The sequence below is a fragment of the Lampetra planeri genome, chromosome 29 (assembly GCF_965212315.1).
Source record: "Lampetra planeri chromosome 29, kcLamPlan1.2.h2, whole genome shotgun sequence".
Taxonomy (NCBI): Eukaryota; Metazoa; Chordata; class Hyperoartia; order Petromyzontiformes; family Petromyzontidae; genus Lampetra; species Lampetra planeri.
This window is the reverse complement of record NC_136135.1, coordinates 2,672,054-2,696,228: the sequence shown is the minus strand read 5'-3', so window position 1 is coordinate 2,696,228 and position 24,175 is coordinate 2,672,054. Positions and strand designations below refer to the sequence as shown.

The window sequence follows — 24,175 nt, the reverse complement described above, 5'->3', positions numbered from 1 at the left end:
AAGCCTTGCGCGGCAGCATTATTCAGAAAGCCGGGGCGACATCAATGTCATCCGTGGACCAGCCCAAGCCTGGAGACGCCAATTTTCGACTGCATGGCCGCACACTGTCAAACAAGCCGGCCCAATCCCACGCCTTTGGGTGATTGCCCACGCTCGCAAAGGAGGCATAGCGATCAGCCATACGCAGCTGTGCTTCTGAGGCCGTCTGGAACGCTGTCCCTTCCTGATAGTAGGAAGTCATTGGAGCTATGCACTTTTAAATCATCTCGGTTGAAAACTAATTTCTCACAAACTGCTTTTTGTGTTGAGTTTGTTGTCCTTCCCCCGGCACCTACGATTAGCACGGTTGGCTACGTACGGCGCGAAAGAAGTTCAACATACGTACGTGCGTGCGTACGTTCACACATGGCGTCTGTGTAGCAACAGAGGACGCACGCGGCAGCAGCGCGCTGCCGATGGCCACGCGGAGAGGCCGGTCGAAGTCACCGAGCGTTCATTAACTGGACCCCCGCAGCCAGTCACCGGCTCGAATGATGCAAACCACTTTGCGGAGATGTGGGATGATGATGACGATGTCACATGGGCTCACAAGTTAATTCGCCAATGTCCCAAACAGAATTCCCAGCAGGGCCACATATATACCGTATAAACCTGCTCAATTGAGCATGGAGCGGTACTCATTTCCCCATTCTCATTCCTGAGCCGTGGGTGGAAATTCCATGTTTCTATGGCATGGGTGGGGCGAGTGAATCTTTTCACGGGACAACCATTGTTGATTTCCCCAGAGAGCGGGGTTCATTTTATTGACTTGCAGAGACGACGAAAGGGCCGAGATGACCCACAGCTGGGGGACTTGCAACTCACGAACCTTCCGGATGCAAGCCCGCACGAATTATAATGCGTATGAAGCAACAACAATGGCAACAACAAAAGCGATGGGACTTTTGAAACTCGAAAGAGGCAGTCTGCGAGCCATCCCTGAAGGTGGCCACACCTTGTCAAAGGAGCTCATGCGAGCGCCGAGGGGTGCACACACGCACGCAACGTGCCAGCCACGTGCAAGCGCCCGACACCTCGCACTTACTGGACTGTATTGGCCCTTTAACCGACGAGGCTGCAAACACGGGGGAGGAAGTCACATGATACTTGGTTTAGTTTTTTTATACAGAAAAAAATAATGGCAGCGGGTCCAGTATTGTTGAGAGAACCATGCCATGCATTACACGCTTAAAGTTAGTGTGTTGATAAATGGCGGCTCAGTGAAGGTTATGAAGATTAAACAAAACGCAAATATTTTTTTAGATCTTATATGAATATAGCGCTGCCTTAAAGAATTTCAGACGCGTGATGAACGTCCAATATATATAAGCCCATCACCGCAGCGTAAGGCAAGCGAGCTCTTGGAATGCATGGTGCATGCATTTGAAAGGGAAGTTCCCTCACACGGCCTCAAACATATATTTTTTAAATATCCCCCCTCCCCCCCCCTCGTTTACAAGCAGAGATGGCGGCAAATCAGCCAAGTGCGATTTTTTTTTAGCATTAATGCCGACCCAAGTGGGCTAAGCGCATTGCCCTGTGGGCGATCCGCCACCTTTGTGTGGAGGCACAAAATAAAAGGGCACTCGGGCAACGGGGGCAAGATTGACACATATTGTGGAGCTGACAGCCCAGGCTATGAAAGAGCTGCGGATAATAAAAAAAAAATTGGCAGAATTTGTCACGCAGAGTTTAAGTGGCAGGCACTTTTGGGTCAACATTAATTCGTCACCCCGCAATGTCAGATAACATTCGTTGCAATTACGCGACACCGTCTCAATTTCGGTAAGCAACACATTAGGGTTAGTCATTGCGTAGATTACTTTAGATGCTGAGAAATTTGAAGTATTAATGAATTTGAGGCTCAATAACCTTTTCAAGTTGGCATGCGTGACCACTAATATCAAAATAATTGTGATAGAGCTAGGCAGCAATCGTTCCAAGAACTATTAGTCATTTTATCATTGTTCATTTTTAATCGAGATTCATGCCAGTGGTTAATATATTTAAATTATATTTTTCCAAAATTCATTATCCCTTTGACGCTATATATCATAATCCGAATCTCCAAAAGCAAGCGTTGCTTGATGATGCTGTATTAATCGTCTGCAAAGGATTTGTGCCTTAGCAGAAATCACGTTAGCTTTGTATATGCGCTTTGGAGATTGCATAAAAGAGAGATATTCGCAGAGAAGAATTGCTGCCGCTGCGAATTACACCAAAAGGTCATTAAACTGAAATTACCGTCTTCCCAAATCAGGCAGAATAAGTTGAGCAGTGCTGATGTGAAGAAACGCAAAGCTGAAATTATTTTAATTTAACGAACGGCGTGTTTTTAATTAGCATTTCGAGTTCCAGTTGGTCAATTATTTCAGCGTGCGCCCTATACATGCCAATGTTGATTGGTCGCATGCCTTCACTTTTTAAGCTAACGTCAGCTGTGCTTTTGCAGAAACACAGCCTGATAGTGCAGCTTTTTTTTTTACAGTTCTACTCGAGCAGTTCCACAGCCTCTGCAAATTTTATTTCACGAAAAAATGAGAAAGAAGCTCAAGCACACAGCGCAATGCATTAAAGCATCACTTACACACAGCCTCTGCCGTAACGGCTTCTGCCGGAAGAGGACCTGACCCCAGCAACTCCGAGACGGTGACATCAAAGACGCTCCCCGCGGAAGCCGGCGTCGTCGTCGCCATCGTCGCCGCATGCTCCGGCGCAGGAACGGCCTGCAGGTTTTGGTTTGGCGGTGCGGCGCTCGCTGGCACGATGACCTCGGCGACCGGCACGAGCGTGGTTTGCGGGACGGACTCCGCAAGAGAGTCGCGGAACGGGACGAGCCCGCCGACAAAAGTGCTTCTCTCCGTCGCCCTCTCCGTCGCCCTCTCCGTCGCGGGCTCCGTGACGTACCCGGCTACGGCGCTGGCCGAAAGCTCGGACCGGGTGGCATCGTCGGTGCCAGGAGGAGCGGCGGATGTCACCGTGTAATCGAGGACCTCAACGGCCGCGGCGACGGCGGTGGACGGAGACGGGGCCCTGGAACTCGGAGACGACTCCGAGTGCGTGGAGTGGCCGAGCGGCGGCGCCTCCGTCGTGACGTCGAGGGAGGGGGCGGCGGTGGCGGTGTTGCCAGACGCTTCCGTGGAAGCCGAGAGCTCCGTCGTGCCGCTGAACTGAGGGGGCGGCCCTGTGAGATCCGTCAATGTGGGCGCAGTGGCCGTGGTTCTGGCTGAACCATCTCCCACGCCATGGGTAGTCGCCTCCTCGGAAGGCGTCACGGAAGCAAAAGCAAGGCCGTCCGGCACGGTCGCCGTGCGCTCCGTGGACGGGGATGGTGGTGAGGATGCTGTTGGCTCGGCAGATGAAGAATATTCAGCCATGGTTCCTTCAATTCCCACGGTGTGCTCAGGGGCACTTGGAGATGTCGCGGGGATTGCTTCAGTCACACTTGAGAGGGTCACAGCTTCTTGCGCTGTGGTTTCTTGTGTTATGGCTTCTTGTGTTGTGGCTTCTTCTTGCGTTGTGGCTTCTTCTTGCATTGTGGCTGCTTCTTGCGTTGTGGCTTCTTCTTGCATTGTGGCTGCTTCTTGCGTTGTGGCAGTGGGAGGCACCGACACAACCGCTAGCTCAGCGGTCGAGGGAAACGGGCCTCCCTGTGCCGTGGGAGACTCCGGTGAGGTTTGCGGCGCTGCGTCCGCGGTGACGCCACCGGAGGCCTCGTCACCACCCCGCGTTGGCGACGGGAATCCGTCACTTGTGACGTCATGTGACTGGGGCACCGTGGAATCATCGGTGGCGTCGAGGTCACCCGTGGTTGGATGGGTACTTGGACTATTGACTACAGTTGTTAAAAAGCAAACAAATATCGGCTGATTACAAATTAAAAAGTATCAATTAAATAATGAGAAGTTATTTTTTTTCTCCCCGACCTGCCCCCCTCCCTCCCCATCCAAATGACATTTTTTTAAGAATGCGTAATGCACTTAATGTAGATACGTCTGTGGTATAAAGTGGCAGTGTGAGCAGATCCTGTTGAAAAAGGACTTACGCGGTGCTCCGGTTTGAACCTCCCCGGCGCTGCGGATGGCACGTTTGAGCTGGAAGCCACTGGCGACGTCTTTGCCAGGCCCAACGAGACTACTCAGAAAAGGCTTCGATGCTTCCTTCCAGCCGTCGGACACAACTGCTGCCGAGGCTCTTGGCCAAGCTTGGCCGCGCACAAACCTCTCCAAGATCACGACGACCTCTTGAAAGCGATCGACTGAAGGGAGCGCGGCTGTATCCACTTGAGAAAGAAAATTGTCAAGTAAATGAATTGAAGAGTCCATAATTCAAACAAGCGGGTTTTGTTTCAAGTTTCTCTAGGCTTAGCGGGGTGTGTGATCAATGGCGCATGCTCTGCCACACCGATAGCTCACGGAGCGCACATCTCTCCCCAGTAGCCGGGCAGCAAAGAGGGCATGCGAGCGTGGAAGAACCCTTTCGTCGAAATGCTGTGGTCCATTGTGAGAAGGTCTGCGAGCAGCTTCAAATTATTATAAAAAAAGTGTTTTTGTTTTATTTCACTCTTTGCGCGATGCTTGATTTCAAGGCGTTCCCCCTCTGGCTTTTTGCTTCACACAAAAGCGAAGCGAGCGCATGTTAGGATGCGTTGTTTTCATTGCAAAAACAAGCAGCGGAAGAGGAATGGCTTGATGCTGCATACTTTTGAGAAAAATATTTTGAGCAAAGCTAAAGTTTGCCAAGATTGTAGTGAAGAAGACTTCTTTAATAGGTGCCATATATAAATAAAACACAGTTTTCATGAATATTGTAAATTCTGCTAAACTGAAATGCCACAACTCTAGCTTTAAATTACGTATTGTTAGCCATGTGCACATGAAAGAAATGTTGAATAAAAACCGTATATTTTTGGGGGTTTCTTCCAAATCCTAGTTCGTACGCACAATCAAGTGCCGTGCAGCAAAAACAGAGAATCGATGTTTACACAAACAATTTAGCAATGCTCCACTGCCAGTGGTGCACAATAAAAAAAAAATATCCGTCAATTATAAATGTGAACTACTTTTAGTGTTTAATGTGTTGCCCTTCCCCTGCACTTCCGATTAGCATGGTTGGCTACGTACGGTGCGAAAAGAGTTCAACATGTGTACGTCTTAGAAGTGTAAAAAAAAGTTTGACGTTTCAGGAAAAGGCCCTTTTTTAAATTGCATAAACAACAGAGGCCAGGCAGACCCGAGTGGATGATAATAGTTGGAGACTGCAATTGCTTACACCACGAGGCCTGATAAGAATTACGCTTTCAGAAAACGAAATGTGTCTGATGTAAGTTTCACGTGAATATTAAAAGTTCAACTGTCGCGGCAGCGGACATTTTGTGAACACCAGATGACGCTGGGATGTCATCTCCAGCAAATCGTTGTACAATACAAATTGTCAACGCTTTGCTAGCCTTTTAAACATTTCCACAGATTTGATGATAAAGCGATACATCAAATGGCATATTATCCCATCACGTGACAAACTTGATTTTATTTTTTGGGTGGTGGAGGGTTACATGGCGAAAACATTACCCCTATACCTCCAAGATCTAACCAAACAGAAACTAAATACGAATCATATTGTTGTTTGTCGTATGACAGTCATACCAATGTTTGCATTCTCAACAGTTGGTATTAATCCAAATGATGTGAATAATCAAACGATGTGTTTGTGTGTTCATGCCCAGTTATTGGTGACCAGGCTGAGATCATAAACTCACAGAACCTGGTTTAATCACAGCTACATGAACCTCGATTTTTTTTCGAGGAGCCTGAACCCACCCGACCTAAAACATGATTTAAAAAAAAAGTGTATTTCATATTTGTTTCATTTCATACGTTAAATGTTTGCATTAAAAAGATGAATCAACTCTTCATGGTCACAGACGTGTAAAAACTCATGATCACACCACACATGAAAGCAAAGCTGGGTGGGCGGTGGTTAGGCACAGAAAGTGGGAGGTGGAATGATGAGTGCGTACGCACAAAGCCCGCTGCTTGGTTTGTTAAGCCTCTTGAGAATCAAAACGACCATGATTGCCAATGCGAGGCACATCATTGCCTGCAGTTGCACCCAACAGATGCTTGCAAAAACACGGGGACCGTTCCGCGCCCGCGAGCTGCGCTCACACAAAGTCGCCGCTTAAAAAACACAAAAACGCTCAACCGCACGGCACACAATCAATTGGCATTGCACGTTCTGCCCAGAGCAAGCGTTCCTGGGCAAGCGTTCCTGCCTAAATGAATGAAAAGTTCCCTAGCAATTCAATCCTACGGTGATTTAAACGCAAGAATTAATTATCCCCGATCTCGTATGTACATTAGTTGCCGTCCGTGCCCTAATTGCAAATGTTATAAAATAATTTCAATACGTGAAACAAAACAAGACGGTAATTTTTACACACGCAATTTGACGCATGTATCGTGACCCTTGAGAATGATAAGTCGATGTATTGTTACACCTCTAATAAACGTGTTTATGGGAATATATGAGGCACGTGTTCATATAGATTACGTAGCGGCGTCATGGTTAGCATGCTGTGCTACCATCCCAGGGATTCCAGGCTCAATTTGTGGCTGTGATGCACACCACTTGTAAAGCAGGGTGTCTGAAGCTGTTGTCGGCTTCATCTAGGTCAACTCAGCCAAAAATGTATTTCCCAATGCCACGCAATAAATACATTGGCATTGAGGAAACGGGAGGTGGCTGGGTGTGGCACTGGGGCCACGCTAATCATCCACGTGCCACACTGGCTTTAACAGGCGCTTGCTGAAAGGAACTCACCCAGCAATTTTATTGGCTAAAAAACCGGGGGATCACTGGGGATCATTGTTGTATAGATCATTCCATAAAATGTTTCACAATGTGGAAATCTTCCTCCCACACGCATGCAGGTAACCGTGTAATGACCACGCTCAGTAGCCAACGTCAGCCACAAGACACGATGGGGGGGGGGGGGGGGGAAGAAAAAAGATCAACTCTTGCAAAGCCCAAGGCTCAGGGAGGAATGAGACCAAAAGCTTCACTTGTTCAAGCCTGATGCAGAGAGATGGAACTGGGCGGTCGTATAATTCAAGAGGCTGCTACCAGAGCTAAGCGCAATGATCCGTGGTGTTGTGTTTAAGACGCACAATGCTACTGCTTAACGCTTGTGCGCCTATGGCATAAAGCGACACACAAGGCTACTTACTGAAACGGTATGAAGACACTAGATTACAAGTCGGGAGACAGAATGGGGTGGGGGCAGAGAGAAGGACAGAGGGACGGAGGGAGAGGGAGGGATGGGAAATGAATAATTATCAGAACAAAAATCATACAGACAAAGTTATAAAGTGTTGGCAGAGGCGGCGTTTATGTTTTGCTTGTCATTGCCAAAATCGCTCTGGCTCACTGTCACCGTGTATTCTCCCTGCAAAGGGATCGTTTTTTCAAACTCTTTTTGCTCACGTAAAAAGAAGTATTTTGGCATAACATGCCAGCGACGATGTTTTTGCGAAATTTGAAAACGAAGGATGCACCCCCCACCCACCCCGGCCCCACACCGTGGTGGTTCACGGGGGTGGGTGTCGAGTGCACCACCACCACCGGTCAGTGCGCGCCGGTGAAAGTGGGGAGCACAGACGCGCGAGAACAGTTGTTACGGGACACCAATGTGTTTTGATGCGTTGCTCTCAATTGCCCACCACGTGGCCACACAGCCTATATCGCCCGATACAGCGATACCTCCCTACCGATTTAAAGCATTCAGACTCTGTCTCCTCGACATACCTGTTCTCCACCTGAGGACGGCTGCTTGCGTTGTGGCCGAAACGTCGTGAGAATTATTTTATTATGTTTTATTATTTCCATTCTATGTGACTTTACCGAAAGAACCAAGAAGATGACCTCCCTACCGGTTTACGTCGGGGGGGGGATGCGTTCCTTAAAGGCGCGATGATGAATATCGAGATGAAGTCAAACGAAGCGACTTACAGGGTAGTAGTAGAAGTAGTGAGTGGTGGTGGTGGTGGCGAAGGCTGAGAGGCGACGGATAATGAGAAAGGGACGGATGGCGCCGCTGGCGACGTGAGCGAGTGGGGTTGAGCGACGCGGAACGGGGCGTGGTAGTGATAATAATGAAGTGACGACGCGTTCTTGCGGAACGGCGCTAAAAGGGTGCAGACGTAAATCGGGGTGCCGCCGTACCCTGTACGACGCATTGCGGTAGCCAATCCCAAGCGCTGTCTGGGCTCAACCCTGCTTAGGTTTCGAGATGTTGGGTGAAACCGAGCGATTTGCACATTCGTGGCGAATTGGTCATTGGGTTGTTACTAAATCATTATTAATTATCATCGTAAGATATTAATACGCTGCTGGATGAAGGCCACCCCGCATGCTGTGTCTGCCATGGGGATATTTTGACCATACTTCACCATGCCGGTCAATGTGTTTTGGTGAAAGCGGCGAAGGGGAGGGGGTGGGGTTGGACTGGTTCAGATATCAGTCGCCACCAACGTGAGCTTGGAATCGAACTCAGGTCACCGGGCTGCAACACAGTAAACTAACCGTCACAGCATGCTTGCTGTATCAAGTAAATGGCTCATTTACTTGATACAGCTATCGTGCTGTGACGGTTCCACCTGAAGACGGAAGCTTGTGTTGCCTCCGAAACGTCGTGATTTTTATTTTTATTTTATACATTTTTATTTTTTACCTACGTGACTTTACCGAAAAAACCCAAGAATATGAATCCTTGCAGTCACGAAAGCTTCAAATCTAGAAGTAAACTAACCATTCCACCACTGCTCCACTCCCCAAGGTGACAGTGACGATGACAACAATGCGCTCTCTGTAGATGCCCGCGTGGCATTTTTTTTGCACACTTCCTTACAAGTACCGTATTCTGAATTGAGCACTTTTTGCAGCCGTTTAAATTTATTATTATTTTTTCTTGTTTGAATTGACTATCAAGATGAGTGCTCACGAATGCTTAATGAGGAAGCAATCAAGAGCATAAATTTCTCGCAACAATGACTGGATGAGCTTGGAGCTCCAAAGGTAATTAAATATGATGGGTCTGAGTCCCAACGCCATAGAGATTGCTATTCATTCATTATTAAGGCTACGTAAGGAACACTGCATCTTCTGAAACCCTCCCTCTCTCTCTCTTAGATTAATCGTGATATTGCACGTGCATTTGCATACAAATGCAAAGGTCTTCTTGTAAGTAGGCGTTAGAGACCGTTGCATTTTGCGTTGTATTCTCATAGACAATTGTTTCCGTTCAGTCAGGTGTTGTTAAAATGTGTTATTTCAGATTATAATAATGCCATTTGTTGGTGCCTTTTCTAATTTTGAACGATTTCAGCACAGCACACAAGGAGAGAAGTGTCTTGCAATGTAAGGCCACGGCATCTTGAAATGAAAGTGCATTGGAGCAAAGTGTACTTTTTAGGAAATACTTTGTGGCTAGGGTATTCAACTATTTAATGGCATAACGCTTAGGTCACATGACCACTTGGGATGGCGAACCACTCTGCTGCACCGTTAAGCTCAACATAAAAAAAAAACACTCAACACTGGAATCGGACAAATATGCCAATGCAAGAAATTCCTGAACATAAAAAGATTCCTGAATCACAGGTTTTCCTGAATAAACAAATGGCAATATTCGAATTAAAAGCTAATATCATGAATCGACGTGCAATTAACTGTCATGTACTGATGATGTAACCCTTCCATCTCACACATTTGAGGTAGTGCGGTGATTCATGGTCACGATTCAATCAGGAATGATTTTTTGTCTCGGGTTGAGTCTCGTTTGGATCACTGATCATGTATACTGTCACATTCATCTATGAATCGTTACGTGCATAGCAGCTAACGTACGTAACGTGTGTTCATCAGCATCATGGTCACCATTTCCTATTCACTGCTGGATGAAGGCCACTCAACCCGACCACCATCATTTGCGGTCATGCAATGCCAGAACCGAGCTCACTCCTGCACATGGCATCATCTCTTCATCACCACACCACAGAGGTCACCGCACCACAGAGGTCACCGCACCAGAGGTCACCGCACCACAGAGGTCACCGCACCACAGAGGTCACCACAGAGGTCACCGCATCACAGAGGTCACCACAGAGGTCACCGCACCACAGAGGTCACCGCACCACAGAGGTCACCACACCACAGAGGTCACCACAAAGGTCACCGCACCACAGAGGTCACCACAGAGGTCACCGCACCACAGAGGTCACCGCACCACAGAGGCCACCGCACTACAGAGGTCACCACACCACAGAGGTCACCACAGAGGTCACCACACCACAAAGGTCGCTGCACCACATATGCCACAATGGCCCCCGAAAAGATATAATCATACACTTATTATTAATATTATTATTATTAATAATAGTATTGTTATGGTATTATAATTATTAATGGTATTATTATGGTAGTAGTATTAATAGTGTTATTAATAATTATTGTGCCGATGATAAAAGCAAGGACCGACCTAATCCAAGGCACCACTCATTGTGAAGAATACGTAGATACCAAATGGTATAATTAATAATAATAATACCATTTGGGGCCTTGGATTAAATCGGTCCTTGCTTTTATCATCGGCACAATCTTTGTCATGCACAGAGATGTAGATTAAACGTGCACTCTATATAATCAGCACAAATAATATCACTTCAGGCTGTGTTCCACCCATTCCTCTACGAAACAAAATTCCTACTTCTTAAACAACACTGCACACTCATACGGACAGCTGTAATCACCAGTAATAAACGATAATCACTCTAAACATAATGAAGTGAATAATTAGCCAAAAAAACATTTGAATCATATTTTGAATGGTGACGCATGAAAAATAAATTAACCTCATGATAGTAAAAAAAAATACCCACAAAAGCTTAATTAAATTTTGCTACGTAAGAAACTGAGACATTCGTCACAGACAGTGACAGTCCCTTGAACGATTTCAGTCTGATACGCCGTAGAACCCAAGCGATAGCAGCTGTGTCGCACATTCACAAAATTATTTTTTGCCAGTGGCTGCCCCATCAGACAAGTGTCACGCGAAGCAGGATTCACTGGCAGAACGTCCTCTGGTGTCGCGTGAAGTGAGCAAGGCCCGGAGGCCGGACTTACGGATGGGCTCCGTGTAGAACAAGGTTGGCTTGGTGAACGGACCGTCCCCGACGCCGTTACGGGCTGACACCTCCGCCATGTAGTGGGTGTTTGGCTCTAGGTTGGTCACCTTCACTGTGTCTGCTCCCCACGCGTCAGCACACACACGTACGCACCCACGCACAGACGGACAAAATTAATTGAAAACTCAGCGGTACAGGCATATTAGGCAGGCGTATGAAGTCAGAAGGAGAGGTAGAGACCGAGTGACCATGTGTGAAAAATAGCTTCCTAGCTCATCGGATTCCTCCAGAATAAATAAAGTCTGAGTGATGCCGCAAAACTGCGGCTTATCTTTTTCTCAATAACCTTTCATCGGACCGATTGAAACATTGTGGGTATTAATTCATGGGAATGACACGACTCGGGCAATTTTTATTTTTTACACAATCTCCCATTACTTGTTGCACACTGCTTGATGTTGTGGTCAGGCCCGGCTCACACAACAGTGGACAGGCGCAGCTCCCAAGGTGATGTCCGTCCTCTATACCGTAGCGTGCATCCCGAAGCCCAAACGCGCCCCAATCCCCTCTGCCTTTCCGTACTCGCGCAGATTGCGTATCGACGGACGTGCGTGCACCGAATTCCGAGCATCCGTTCGATTCGTCAGTCACACGACTGCAAAGCGCCAACGCATTATGCCGTGCAAACGGGGAGGGGAGATTGAAAAGTTCAAGATTCAATCTTATTTAGGAGCCCCATTAAGAGTGTTTCAGTTTGCTGTCCTTCCCCCGCACCTCCGATGAGCACGGTCGGCTATGTACGGTGTGAAAGAAGTTCAGCATCTACACATGAATTAGCCTTATTAGGAAAAATATATATATTTAACTGTTCACGGTAAGTATGTTCAAATAAACTGGTAGCAGCTATACATATTCTTCCTGCAGTGCGGAATATATCTTGCATGATCCCCCCTCCCCCTTTTTACAATGAGTTTGGTTCAATGCCGGCTGCGCTATTAGTTCCAGATAATTGTAAAAGAATGGCAAGTCACTCCGAATGATTGCGGAGTGGCCGGGGAGGTGGGGGGGGTGAAAACTGTGGTCTCCTACGTGAACCGACATCACAGCCGCGCAAAAAAAGAGAGGCAGGGGTATTTCTAAGATGGCCACAAACGGTGTGCCGCGTCGTTCAACCGCGTCGTGTTGCTTGCGCTTGTGGGCGGAGGGAAACGTCGAACCGCTTGAAATTCGAAGGCGATGCCAGTTTCGCGATATGCGTCTCTCTGTCGCTCTCTCGCGGAAGTGTTTATTTGCGTGGTGCAACGGTTTGAACGGGTTTAAAAATGGGTGCAAGTTGGCAAAAAGGTGATGAGGAAGTGATAAGAGATGTCCTGAAATGACTGCATGAAGAATTGATGGCAATCGGATGTCAAGGCAGTCCAACACCGTTATGACAAAAAGGTACATTTAGCAGAGAATATCTCGAATATAGGGTCGGTTTCATTTACTTGACCGGACACTATTTTAAACTGAAAGTGCAGGCAAACTATGAACCACGATCAAATCGGCACATTATTTACAATATAAATACATAGCTAAGATGTCGTGGTAAAGACCCACCACCTGCCCGATCAATACTTCCCTAAAGTTTAACTATTTCTGACTTTGGTGATATTATCCAACATTCTGAGATAAAACAACAGTTAGATACTTTAAAACTCATACATAATTCCATTATAGATCTAACGACTTGTGTGCATTTATTGCAACATTTATACGCTGAATCGTGATTTATAATTCAGATATGAATGTTTATATATTAAAGAAGTAATCTACAAACAAAACACTTTCATAGTTCCAAACTGATTTAAAATTCAATTCGAAATTTAATGGCTTATGGATGATTATTTTTGCAATTAAAAATATAGATACAAAAAAAAATCGGTTACATTAATTACACAAATTACACATCGTGCAGGAATTAATAATTCCAAAATTATTTTTCGTAAACAATTAAAAATTTAACAGGAGCACAAGAAAATTAGCGTCACTGCCAACGGGGATCTGAAAATGTGAAACGGACAAACGGGTAGAACGAGCGAATGTATGTACGTATGTTGAACTTCTTTCACACCGTACGTAGACATCCGTGATAATTGGACGTGTGGGGGAAGAACAACAAACTAAACACAAAAAGCAGTTCTCAATAAATGAGTGTTTAATCGAGATGATTATTTGAAAGTGCATAGCTCCAGTGGCTTCCTAATATCGGAAGGAAGAGCGCTCCAGACGGCCGCAGAAGCGTGCCAGAAAGCGCGCGACTCGGCGACCGTCAAACTGAACGAGCGAGCGAGCAAATGAGCGGCGACCCACTTTCGCTGCCGCCAAAGTAGTAGCTGGTCCACTCGCTCAGGCCATTGGCGGGACGCACGCGCACTGTGTACGTCAGGATGGGCACGCCGCCCGTGTAATCGGGCTCCTCCAGGGTGATCTCCGCTGACGTGGAGTACACCGCCGTGGCCTTCACCGACTGCGGGGCCGACGGCAGGGCTGTTGCGCGGGGCGGGGGGAGCGACACGCGCGGGAAAATGGGAAACGACGTCAAGGCTCGGCGAGAGGGTGCCAAGTGCAGCTTCGGTGCCATCGACGGGTGAGGAAGGAGGAAGGGGGTTGGCTCCCGTGTTACAATTCACGCAGTTATGTTGTGCAGAAAAAATGAGAATACGTTTTTTCCCTTTCTAGAAGTAAAACAAGTTTTAAGATGGTCAAACACCAAATAAACACAAGACGTAAAAGGTAACGTTCTCGATTCAAATCGCGATCAGCAATCATGACAATTCATTGATTCGCTGGGGGAGTGAACGGTTAGACAGAAAAAAACACAAAACGATGTCAACCGGTATTGGCCGAACACCCCAATTCCTCCCAAAAATTACATGTAAATTACTCAATCGGGATAACACGCAGCAACATCGTCACCTACTCCAACATAAACTCCTGAAAGGGTCTCAGTGAGAGGCATTTCTGGGTAAACACACACGATCATGCTAATACGGTGAATCCTCATGCAGGCTGGTTAAAGGCACGCAAGGGAGTGAATCTCAGTTGCAGATGCACGGGCACACACACGGGCAAAGATAAAGACTAAGATCCCCCGTATAGCCTTAACAGACTGTAGGGGCAAGTGCTGTTAGCGAGCACCTATGAAGGCCGGAACGGTACACGAACGAGGGGGTGGGTGGCCAGCACCACGCCCGACCGCCTTTGTCTCCCCAGTGGCGATGTTTACACACCGCACCAGGTACTCATTTAAGGCTGGGTCGATCTAGGAGAGGCCCAGGACCGGTTCAGATAATCGTCACTGGTGTTAGCCTTGAGCTGGAATCGATCCCGGGTCGCCAGGTTCATAGCGCAGCGCGCTAACCGCTACACTACCGCTCCCCACACACAAGCACACGCACGGGCACACGCACAAACACACCTGCTTCCACCAGAACAAACTCCTTGGACTCGCTCGCAATGTTGTTGACGGCGACGCAGTTGTAGCTTCCAAAGTCAGACTGCGACTCCGGTGTAATCTGTAATGAACCGCACACACGATGGACAGTGGCTCATGAGATGCGTCATTTAAAAAAAAAACTTCGTTCAAATAATTCCATCAGCGGTGCTCCTTGCGACAGCGTCCATTCAGAGCTCTTTCAGTAAAGCCTCTTGTTGGAGAACAAAGTCCACAGAAGGAGACATCGCAGAACTACCTCCAACATGTGTGGCCAGCATCACGCCCGCCCGTCTTCGTCTCTCCAACGCTGATGTTTTCACGCGGAGCACAAGGCACTTACAAATACTCGCTCGCTCGCACCACGCGCAGCCGCCGGTGCCTGCCAGCGCCACGGAGCCCCTCGCTCACCTCGAGCACGCTGAAGCCGGGGAAGCTGTGCACGATCACGTTGGTGAGGTTGGCGCTGGGGATCGGCTGCCCGTCGCGACTCCAGCTCACGGCCGCCTTCGGGTTGGCGAGCACCTCGCACGTCACGTTCACCGCGTTGTTCGGCCAGCTGTGGTAAGTCACCTTCTCTCCGGCGAACTTGGGCCCATCTGTGCGCGCGCACGTACCCGCGACCGATTGCAGCCGTGACTGTAACTAAGGTCCGTGCTGTATAAACACCTGTGCCGTCTATGGACGCGCGTGAAATAGAGCCGAACGGCTCATCGGGCCCTTCCTGCTGAAATAAATAAAATCGAAATCATAAATTCACATGCCGCCAACGTCAATATCCGCGCCATTCGCCACTAAGTGACGGTGACGTCACCCACGGCACCTGTGCCAGGCCAGCTGCACTTTGAGGCCACGTGAAGTATTGGAGGCTCGTTGACAGGAGGTGACGGGACAGGCCCAGGTGCCATGGGTTGACTTGACCGAGACGACTGGCAGATGCACCACCTGTGCCCCCAACTGTGCAAACTCGCTGCATTTTAGCCGCCCGGTGGTCCGCTCGTTGTTGTTGAGAGCGTCGCTCCTCTGCCCCCCCGTTGTTGCCGGAGGGCGACTGCGTCCAACCGACCGGTAGCGTCCTTCACGGGCCTCATTCTCCATGCTCACGCGCGAACATACACACGCACGTACGCGCAAGAGGCGCACGGCTTACATGCCACGTCGAGGTGCATGGCGGCTGACGCCTGGCCCACGTTGTTGTTGGCGATGCACATGTACTCGCCGGCGTCCGTGTACTGCACGTCGCGCAGGGTCAGCGAGGACACCTTGGCGTAAGAGCGCACCTCAATGCGGCCCTCCAGCGTCTACGCACAAAAGGGGGAGAATAAAAACCGAACAAAAAAAACGAGCGGGGAGAGACGAAGGAAAGATGAGAGGCGTCGCATTCGGAGGAGCGTTTGCTGGGGTCGGGTAAATCGGTTACGCGCGGCCTTTGTATGAAATAAAATTGTTTTTCGTAAATTCGGAAAGGATTCTGCAATTTTAAGTCGAGCGTCGGAAAGTTTCTCTCTTTAAAAATACCGAATTTTGCGCAGCTTAAATGATGAAAACGGGTTTCCTTTTGCGACTGCAGGCCTTAAAAATGTTGGACGCAGTTTGGCGATGGCTCTGGTTGCGATCAAAGCGAGTGACGAACATCCGGCAGGAAAAGTCATTTGGGCAAGAGTTATTTCACTAAAAAGTGTCAGCGTCCTTTCAAATGTCAGCGGAGCCAAAGTTTAACGCACTCGCCGTGAGAGAGGAAGCAGAGCCGAGTATTGAAACCGAAATCAAAATCATTGCTCTTCATTCGTCGTCAAGGTGAGTGAAACTAATGTCAATTTTAGTTGGCAAAAAAAAATAACGTACGACTCCGTCAATTTCACGTCAAAACCTACACCATTGATTGAATGAACTAAAAAGCTGAACTGCTCTTTGGAGAGCAATGTTCTTTGTTAAACGCTGACAATGACTGTATGCCTATAATTGGCAACATGAAAATATATTATAGATAGCCCAGCTACATAAGTGTTGGCCATTCAAACCACACTCAATCTGTATAACTGTAAGGCAATCAAAAAATGAAAGCAAAGGTAGGACTATAAAAGAACCCATCATTCATAGGAACATTTTAAAGAAACAATAAACACAACACCTACAAAAAAAATCATAACCCACAGCAAATATCAGAAGGTATATTATAGATGTCATCATAAGCTATTTTGATTCAGGAAAATATTTCCTTTATAAATGCGTTAAAGTCTCGATTTAAAGCTTTCCTGACTGCAGGGATTCATCATCTTGGTTCTTTCGGTAAAGTCACGTAGAAGGGAAGTAATAAAATAATAAAAATAAAACATAATAAAATAATTCTCACGACGTTTCGGCCACAACGCAAGCAGCCGTCCTCGACAGACCTGTTCTTCACCTGAGGACAGCTGCTTGTGTTGTGGCCGAAACGTCGTGAGAATTATTTTATTATGTTTTATTTTAATTATTGTATTACTTCCCTTCTACGTGACTTTACCGAAAGAACCAAGAAGATGCGTTAAAGTCATCAAACATCACATCTCCCATTTGCCTCGCATTTCTTAACGTCTCATAGTCGCTCCCACACGTAGGCGGCCAGAGTCATTACGAAGAAATAAAATCGTGAAACGTGATCAGGATGCCCTCATGGCCACAGAGAAATAGTAACCGTGACGAAAGACAGCACTTTGTCGATCCATGGAGATGTCAGTCACGGGATTTTGTCACAAACTTGAGCACTCTGGTCAGTGCAGGTTCCCAAAGAGGGGGGCTACTGGTGGAGGCGAAATTGAGCAGAGTGGAGGGGGGCCCCAGGATCCGTTCAAGTCACCCTCCTCACCAATTGTAGCGGTGGCCGTGACTGATATCGGTCCGCGTGATTATAACTCACATTATGGAGCCAATTTATTCCTTCTTTGCCGAAGCAAACTTTTTTCGAGCGGCTTAATAGAGAAATGCACTTCTGTGAAAAATATCATCTGAGAGGTGACATTTCACAGATGGCTTATTCCTGTCACAAGTGGCACAAGGTATATATATATATAACTATATATATATAGAATCCATACGTTGTTTTACTTCGCACTAATTTTTCATGGATTTCTTTTTTAATGAACCCACTCGGTATGCCCTGACATTGTCAGGAACAGGTTTTTTTTCTTCGTCTTCCTCTTCTCCTTCTCGCTGCGCTTTGCCACCACAAGCCCCCAGAGTTTTCTGGCACGGCACTCAAAATCTCGAGGCGAGCGAGCAAAAGCGCTCGGTGATTCGCGAATCGCTTGCTCGCGTCAACACAAGGACGGGTTGGGGGGGTGAGGGGGTGGGTTGCAGGGTTGTCCGGGTTGCACAGGGCCCGCCCGCCCCCCACAAGACAAAAGCAGTGGGGGGGGGGGGGCGGCACGCAGAGAGAATGACAATGATCACCCGAGCGGGGTGGGAGGGGGCCACAGCTGAGATCTCAGAAAGCACTCAATTCCCTTCGCAGATATATACATGGATAAAGCGGTCATCAGACTCAAAGGCAAACACGTTTTTTCTGTTGCTACCAAAGACGGTCACTGCCATTGCGCGCTTTTCAGACGCACTTCTGCGGCGGCCGTCTGGAACGCTCTTCTCCTTCCAATGTTAGGACGCCACTGGAAGCCGTGCACTTTAAAATCACCTAGAATGATAACGAATTCCTCGAAGCACTAACACACACTGCTTTTTGTGTTTAGTATGTTATCTTTCACCGGCACCTCCGGTTAGCACGGTTGGCTATGTACGGAGCAAAATAAGTTCAACATACATGCATTATTTAATGTGTATATATGTATATCTTAATTATAATAATACAAATGTGTCTATTTGCCATGGTCGAAAGATTTGAGAGCATAGGAAACAGGTTAATTGGAATCGACTTGCTCCCACTGCGTATAATATTATTCCTGCACGAGCGATGCGCGTGTATGCATGTGGCCGTGGGGTTAGTGTGGGCGCGACGGCTTAATTACTCACGACTTATGTGGAACATGCACGCGGAGTTCATTATTTGTGTATTTTATGAGCGGTGAGACAACAAAGAAACGTGCATCGTATGTGGAAATTCACTGCGGGTTCAGCCATTTATGTGTGCGTTATTAATGGTGATGGAAATAATTTGCGAGAAGGCCCTCCAACTGAGCTGCAACATATTAGTCCCTGGTGTAACAGAGCAATATTCAAATTGTTTGTGCAGAAATTCTGATGGAAAAGCCCAGTTTTTTTTTTACAAAAGTGAACATCATTCATGGTATAAAAATTGTGCGATGACTGCAGCGTTAAAATAATAATATGCCATCCTAAAAATTTGTAATCGACGCACAATAATCCATAATACCATTTAAAATCGTAGGCTTTCTTGTGAATAGTTTCCAGAGAGTTGGGTGGCATTAGATAAGTTACGTAGCACTCAGTGCTAAGTTGAAAATCATTTACTTCGTGACCAAGCTTAACGACATTATCTGTGGTTGATAAGGAAAACAGTTCTAAGATGCACCCATAATTGCAGAAGGATTGATGTCATACTGCAATTATGAACTGTACAATCACGCTCAACACACATATATAATGTGTGTTATGTATGTTATATATGCTCTCAACACATATATATATAATGTGTGAATGCACAGATTATATATATGTGTGTTGTGATACCCCGTTATGCACACAATGGGGTATCTAATATGCTATGGGTATATATTTTTATGTAAACGTGATCGTGACAATTATATTTTGCCTCTTGCATCTAGAACCCCGGGAGAAGCTTTTGTCAACGGCGCATTTAACTGAGGAGAGCTGACATCAGGAGACCCATCCCCTCGCACGGCACACAACTGCCACCGTGAAACTGTCAAAGTGCGCGCTTCCGAAAAACGCCTTTAAGGAAAACCAACTTTGCCTCCCGTGGAAGTGCTCGTGCCCCCGCGGCTTGTTCGATTTCTTTCAACAACCGGTCATCCGCTCGTCGCGCCCCGCTCGTAACTCGCGAAAGGCGCATCGCACGAGCACCGAGGCGAGGAAATTAGTGCTTCCTCAGATTCCCACGGCTCCCCACGGTCAGCACAAGTGAGAGGGAGAAGTCACACGAAGCAGGCGTGCTGGCATGCAGGCGGGTGTGTGCACGTGGACGGATGGTCGGCAGGTACAAGTGCTGCGAGTGTGTGTATATATATACGTTCCACGAGCTCTTGAGTGCAGAGGTGAGGTTTATCACTTCAAAACTAAACTGTGATACTATTTTGTTTGAACCAGGCAAGGGGCCACTAAGCTACGTAGTTCTTTTTCAGAAGCGACCTGGCTCCCACAAATGACAGCTCAACGCAGTTGCTTATCATCACGTGGACACTTATTGCAGACAAATACTCTAAACGCGTGTCGATTCTTGAGGACCCGGAGAAAGATCCATGCGACCATGGTGAGAACACGCAAACGCCAAATATACAGCAGACGTCAGGGTAGGGATGGAACCCACGACGTCCTGTATACCAGGCGAGGTAGTTAACATCTCACCACGCGATGGCCACTCAGGTCTGACTTGACTGGCCGTAGTGGTGGCAAGGCGCCAACGTGCCCGCCACCTCGGCTCGGACGAACTTTGGAACGCTAAGTCGACGCCAGGTGAACCGGCCAGCCAATGAGGGTTTAGGGTGGCCTGCTAAGGCAACGGCCATCTGAAGCGGTCGTCCGCACACGCGCCACGTGACATGACCACGTGACACGCGCCACGTGACACGACCACGTGACCGAATTGTTGAGTTCCACTGTGGCAGCGTCGACTCATTGCACGCAGCGACATCCACCCAATGTGAAAATCCAGCGTGGTGCCAGCCCGTCCTGCGCATGCAACGATTCTCTTTTCTAATCTGCAATGCTGAATGGAACTGCATTGTACGAGTGACCTGAAGCCTATATTTTGTAATTTGCCCTCAACCACCTGTTCACCTGTGATCTCATCAAGTTCACCGATAGGTTAAATGCTAGCAGCCTGTATGAGATATGTTATATGGAAACATGTATGCTGCCCTTCAGCATCATCTAGGTCACAGGTCATAAGTCAAACATATCTCAGGATTAATTCCATAGGTCCCTGGCTCCTTCCGGACAGAATGAACTCTGACTCAACACCGTGTGATGAAAATGTACTTGGGTCCTGTGACTCACAGATAAATGATGCTATGCACGCTTGCAACCGCTGAGTGAATTATTATTACACGTAAAATAACATCCCAGCTTAAAACTTCACATCCAAACGCTATAGATTTATACACCAACAATGTGTACAGTCGTAGCTTCTTAAAAGTTACCAAGTTATGTGTACGTAAAAAATAAATAGACCTTTGTCAGTCCACTGCTGGATGAAGGCCTCCTCCGCATCATCGGTCATCAGAGTTGTTTGACTATACTTCACCACGCTGGTCAGTGTGGGTTGGTGAAGGGGGGGGGTCGACCAGGATGGTTCAGATATCGATTTAAAGCTTTCGTGACTGCAGGGATTCATCTTCTTGGCTCTTTCGGTAAAGTCACGTAGAAGGAAAATAATAAAATAATAAAAATAAAACATAATAAAATAATTTTCACGACGTTTCGGCCACAACGCAAGCAGCCGTCTTCAGGTGGAGAACAGGTCTGTCGACAGAATTATTTTATTATGTTTTATTTGTATTATTATTATTTTCCTTCTACGTGACTTTACCGAAAGAACCAAGAAGATGGTTTAGATACTCGCCACTGATGTTAACCATGGCTGAGAATTGAGCTCAGATCGCTGGGTTTATTGCGTAGCATGCTAACAGCGCGGTACACCATCACTCCACCCCCAACGTGCATTTGTGTATGTTCTGAAATTTTTACAAATTCAAAATCATGCCCAGTAATCGCTCTCCGGTCAAAGTGCAGTCAAAATGAAGGCCTTTCACTGAAAAGTCGAGCAATTGATTTTACCCTCTGGGTAACAGCTTCACTTTTCTTCTTTCCACACAAAGATGTATTTTGTATTATTCTGCGTTGTGTGTGTGAATGTTTGTTGCACTTACGTTGTCCCATACAATTACGTCGACGTTAAAATTCGAGTTTAAAAAAAATCCAACGCCTGTCAGGTGGCTTCAAAGGCAGAGCGAGCGGCTCGCTAATCGGAAGGTTACGAGTTCCCGTCCTGGTTGGGGCGGCGGGATAACCCAGCCTATCATCCCTCTGGGGTCGATCAAATAGGTACCAGCTTGTAGAAAATACAACATTGGTTGTCACATTGGGATAGGTTAACCCCTCGGCATAGGAACGTGGGATGAGCACCGTCTCTCAGGGCTGTGAGCGTTGGATGAGCACCGTCTCAATGTTCATTCGAGCAGGAAACCGCTTTGGACTTTGCCTCTAAATTACCCAACGTTCCGTGACATACGATACGAGCCAGCGCGTGCACATCGTCTTGCCGCAAGACCACGTTTGAAGCCAATTTGTACTAACAATGCATTGCATCGTTCTGTGCAGAATAGGGCTCCTCCCTCTACGGAAAGGCAGCCCTCTCCATTCAAGTGCAAGCTTGAGTCGTCAAGAGTACGAACACGTCTGACGACGAGCGTAAGCATGGCCAACTGCATCGTGGAGAGATGAAGGTTGGAGTTTTGGGAATTAACCACTGGACCGAAAGCCGCATTTTTTTCCCTACGTGAAAAATGTTAAACTATTTGTCATCTAATGTAAGAGACGAGAGCCCAATATGTGGGCACTGTTTGGAAGTTACAAGGAAATTCTCGATGTGAAACCTCACACTTCCACTTGCTATTGTAGTAAATACGTCAAAAAAGTGTTGCTCGTCAACCATTCGTGTTGCCTCCTGGTCTCTACAGCGACCGCTTGCTACTGACAAGTGTGAAGAAAAGACCTTTGGAGGGCTCTGTCCACGGGAGGCCGTCTTTCACCACGGGGCGTCAAATCACACTCCGGAATGTTACACCTCGCGGCAGCAAAATTTGCCAATATATACCGCTGGTGACAAATATCCACAACAAAAGACAATTTTCTAATTAACCCTGCTGTTAATTCAACATAGTGCAACACCATCAGCATCATCGTCATTATCACCGTCGCCGTCATAACAACTACAGACACGGTGACTGATTAATAACAAGTTTCTGTTAGTAATGCATCTACTGGCCCATCTACCATGCGGTTATTTAGCGAACACAATATGCAAAATAATAAAAATACGCATATTAGGACGCTTTAGGTTGACCAGAAGCTGGTTAGTTGCTTTCTACGCTACTCGAGGCTAAGTGCTAGCCAAAACGTCTCGCACGCGGACTTTGTGGTGAGTCGTGTTAATTGGAAATGGGGGTGAGTTGGGGGTCGGGGGATGGTGATGGTGAGTCTCAGGAAAGGCACAGACGGTAGATGCCACAGGGAGTATACCTGTCTGGTGATTGGACGAGTCCAAGATGCCTATGTAAGGAGACAGGGAGTGGTTATACAGAGGGGAACAACCGAGAGAGAGAGAGAAAAAAAGAAACACGCTGCCAAATATCTTATTTTTTTTACATTGTAGGTTTTTATGTTCTTCATTGTTAACAACCGCAGAGCCCGGCAGTCGGGCGTGTCTCATTACACGGCTTTAGAGTGGAGCGTTAGGTGCCGATTGTCATGCAAACCGTATCCAGCAAGCACGTAACTGGCACAGTTCACACGTTAGTTATTGTCCAGGATTATCACACACAGCCCGTGTTACCCATCATTACCAGCTCCTAACGCTCATGTGTTGAGCATTATGCAAGGCGAGACTGAGAAACGGTCTTCTCCAATATTCATTTTCTCACAGCTAACCGGGCGACCGCAAAACCGCGAATGAACTTTGACCTCCGGAACCCTCTCTCACCTGCTGCCCCTGGCGGAACACGTGCTGGTCGCTGACCCTCCTCCAGGTGATGGTGGGCAGGGGCTCCCCCTCGGACTCGCATGTCAGCACAATCTGCTCCTCCAGCTCCGACGTCGTCTTGTTCTCCAGGTAGGTGATCTCCGGTTTAACTGCGCCGCAAAAGAGGGGGGGGGGAGACGCGACGGTTCACAGCTCACTGCCTCCGCCGGGTCACTGAAACCGGTGAGCCTGTCCCGAGTCACGGTGGCTAGGAGACATTAACTGCCTCACCTGGTATACGGGGGTCGTGGATTTGAACCCGACCCTGACGCCTGCTGCTGTATATATGGAGTTTGCGTGTCTCTCTCTCATCATCACCACGGTGGCTAGGAGACGTTAACTGCCTCACCTGGTATACGGGGATCGTGGGTTCGAACCCGACCCTGATGCCTGCTGCTGTATATTTTGAGTTTGCGGTGTCTCTCTCCCCGTGGACGCGTGGATTTTCTCCGGGGCCCTGCGTTTATTTTCCCTCCACAATTTGAATCAACGTGCGTTGGTTGGAGAATTTGTCTGCTATAAATTTCCACGCGATGAATAAGCCACTTT

At 47.5% G+C, this 24,175-nt stretch overlaps 1 protein-coding gene across 2 annotated transcripts in view; it reads right to left on the bottom strand.

The window, feature by feature from the left end:
* Positions 1-24,175, bottom strand: part of LOC144728575 (neural cell adhesion molecule 1-like) — a 201,461-nt gene that overhangs the window by 30,662 nt on the left and 146,624 nt on the right. For both annotated transcript variants that reach the window (XM_078608104.1, XM_078608103.1), the window contains exons 8-13: positions 23,588-23,736; positions 15,848-15,998; positions 15,109-15,296; positions 14,683-14,779; positions 13,575-13,751; positions 11,221-11,340 (exon numbers count right to left, since the gene is read on the bottom strand). In XM_078608104.1, the coding sequence (XP_078464230.1) occupies positions 11,221-11,340; positions 13,575-13,751; positions 14,683-14,779; positions 15,109-15,296; positions 15,848-15,998; positions 23,588-23,736 (882 nt within the window). The remainder of the gene's footprint in view (positions 1-11,220; positions 11,341-13,574; positions 13,752-14,682; positions 14,780-15,108; positions 15,297-15,847; positions 15,999-23,587; positions 23,737-24,175) is intronic.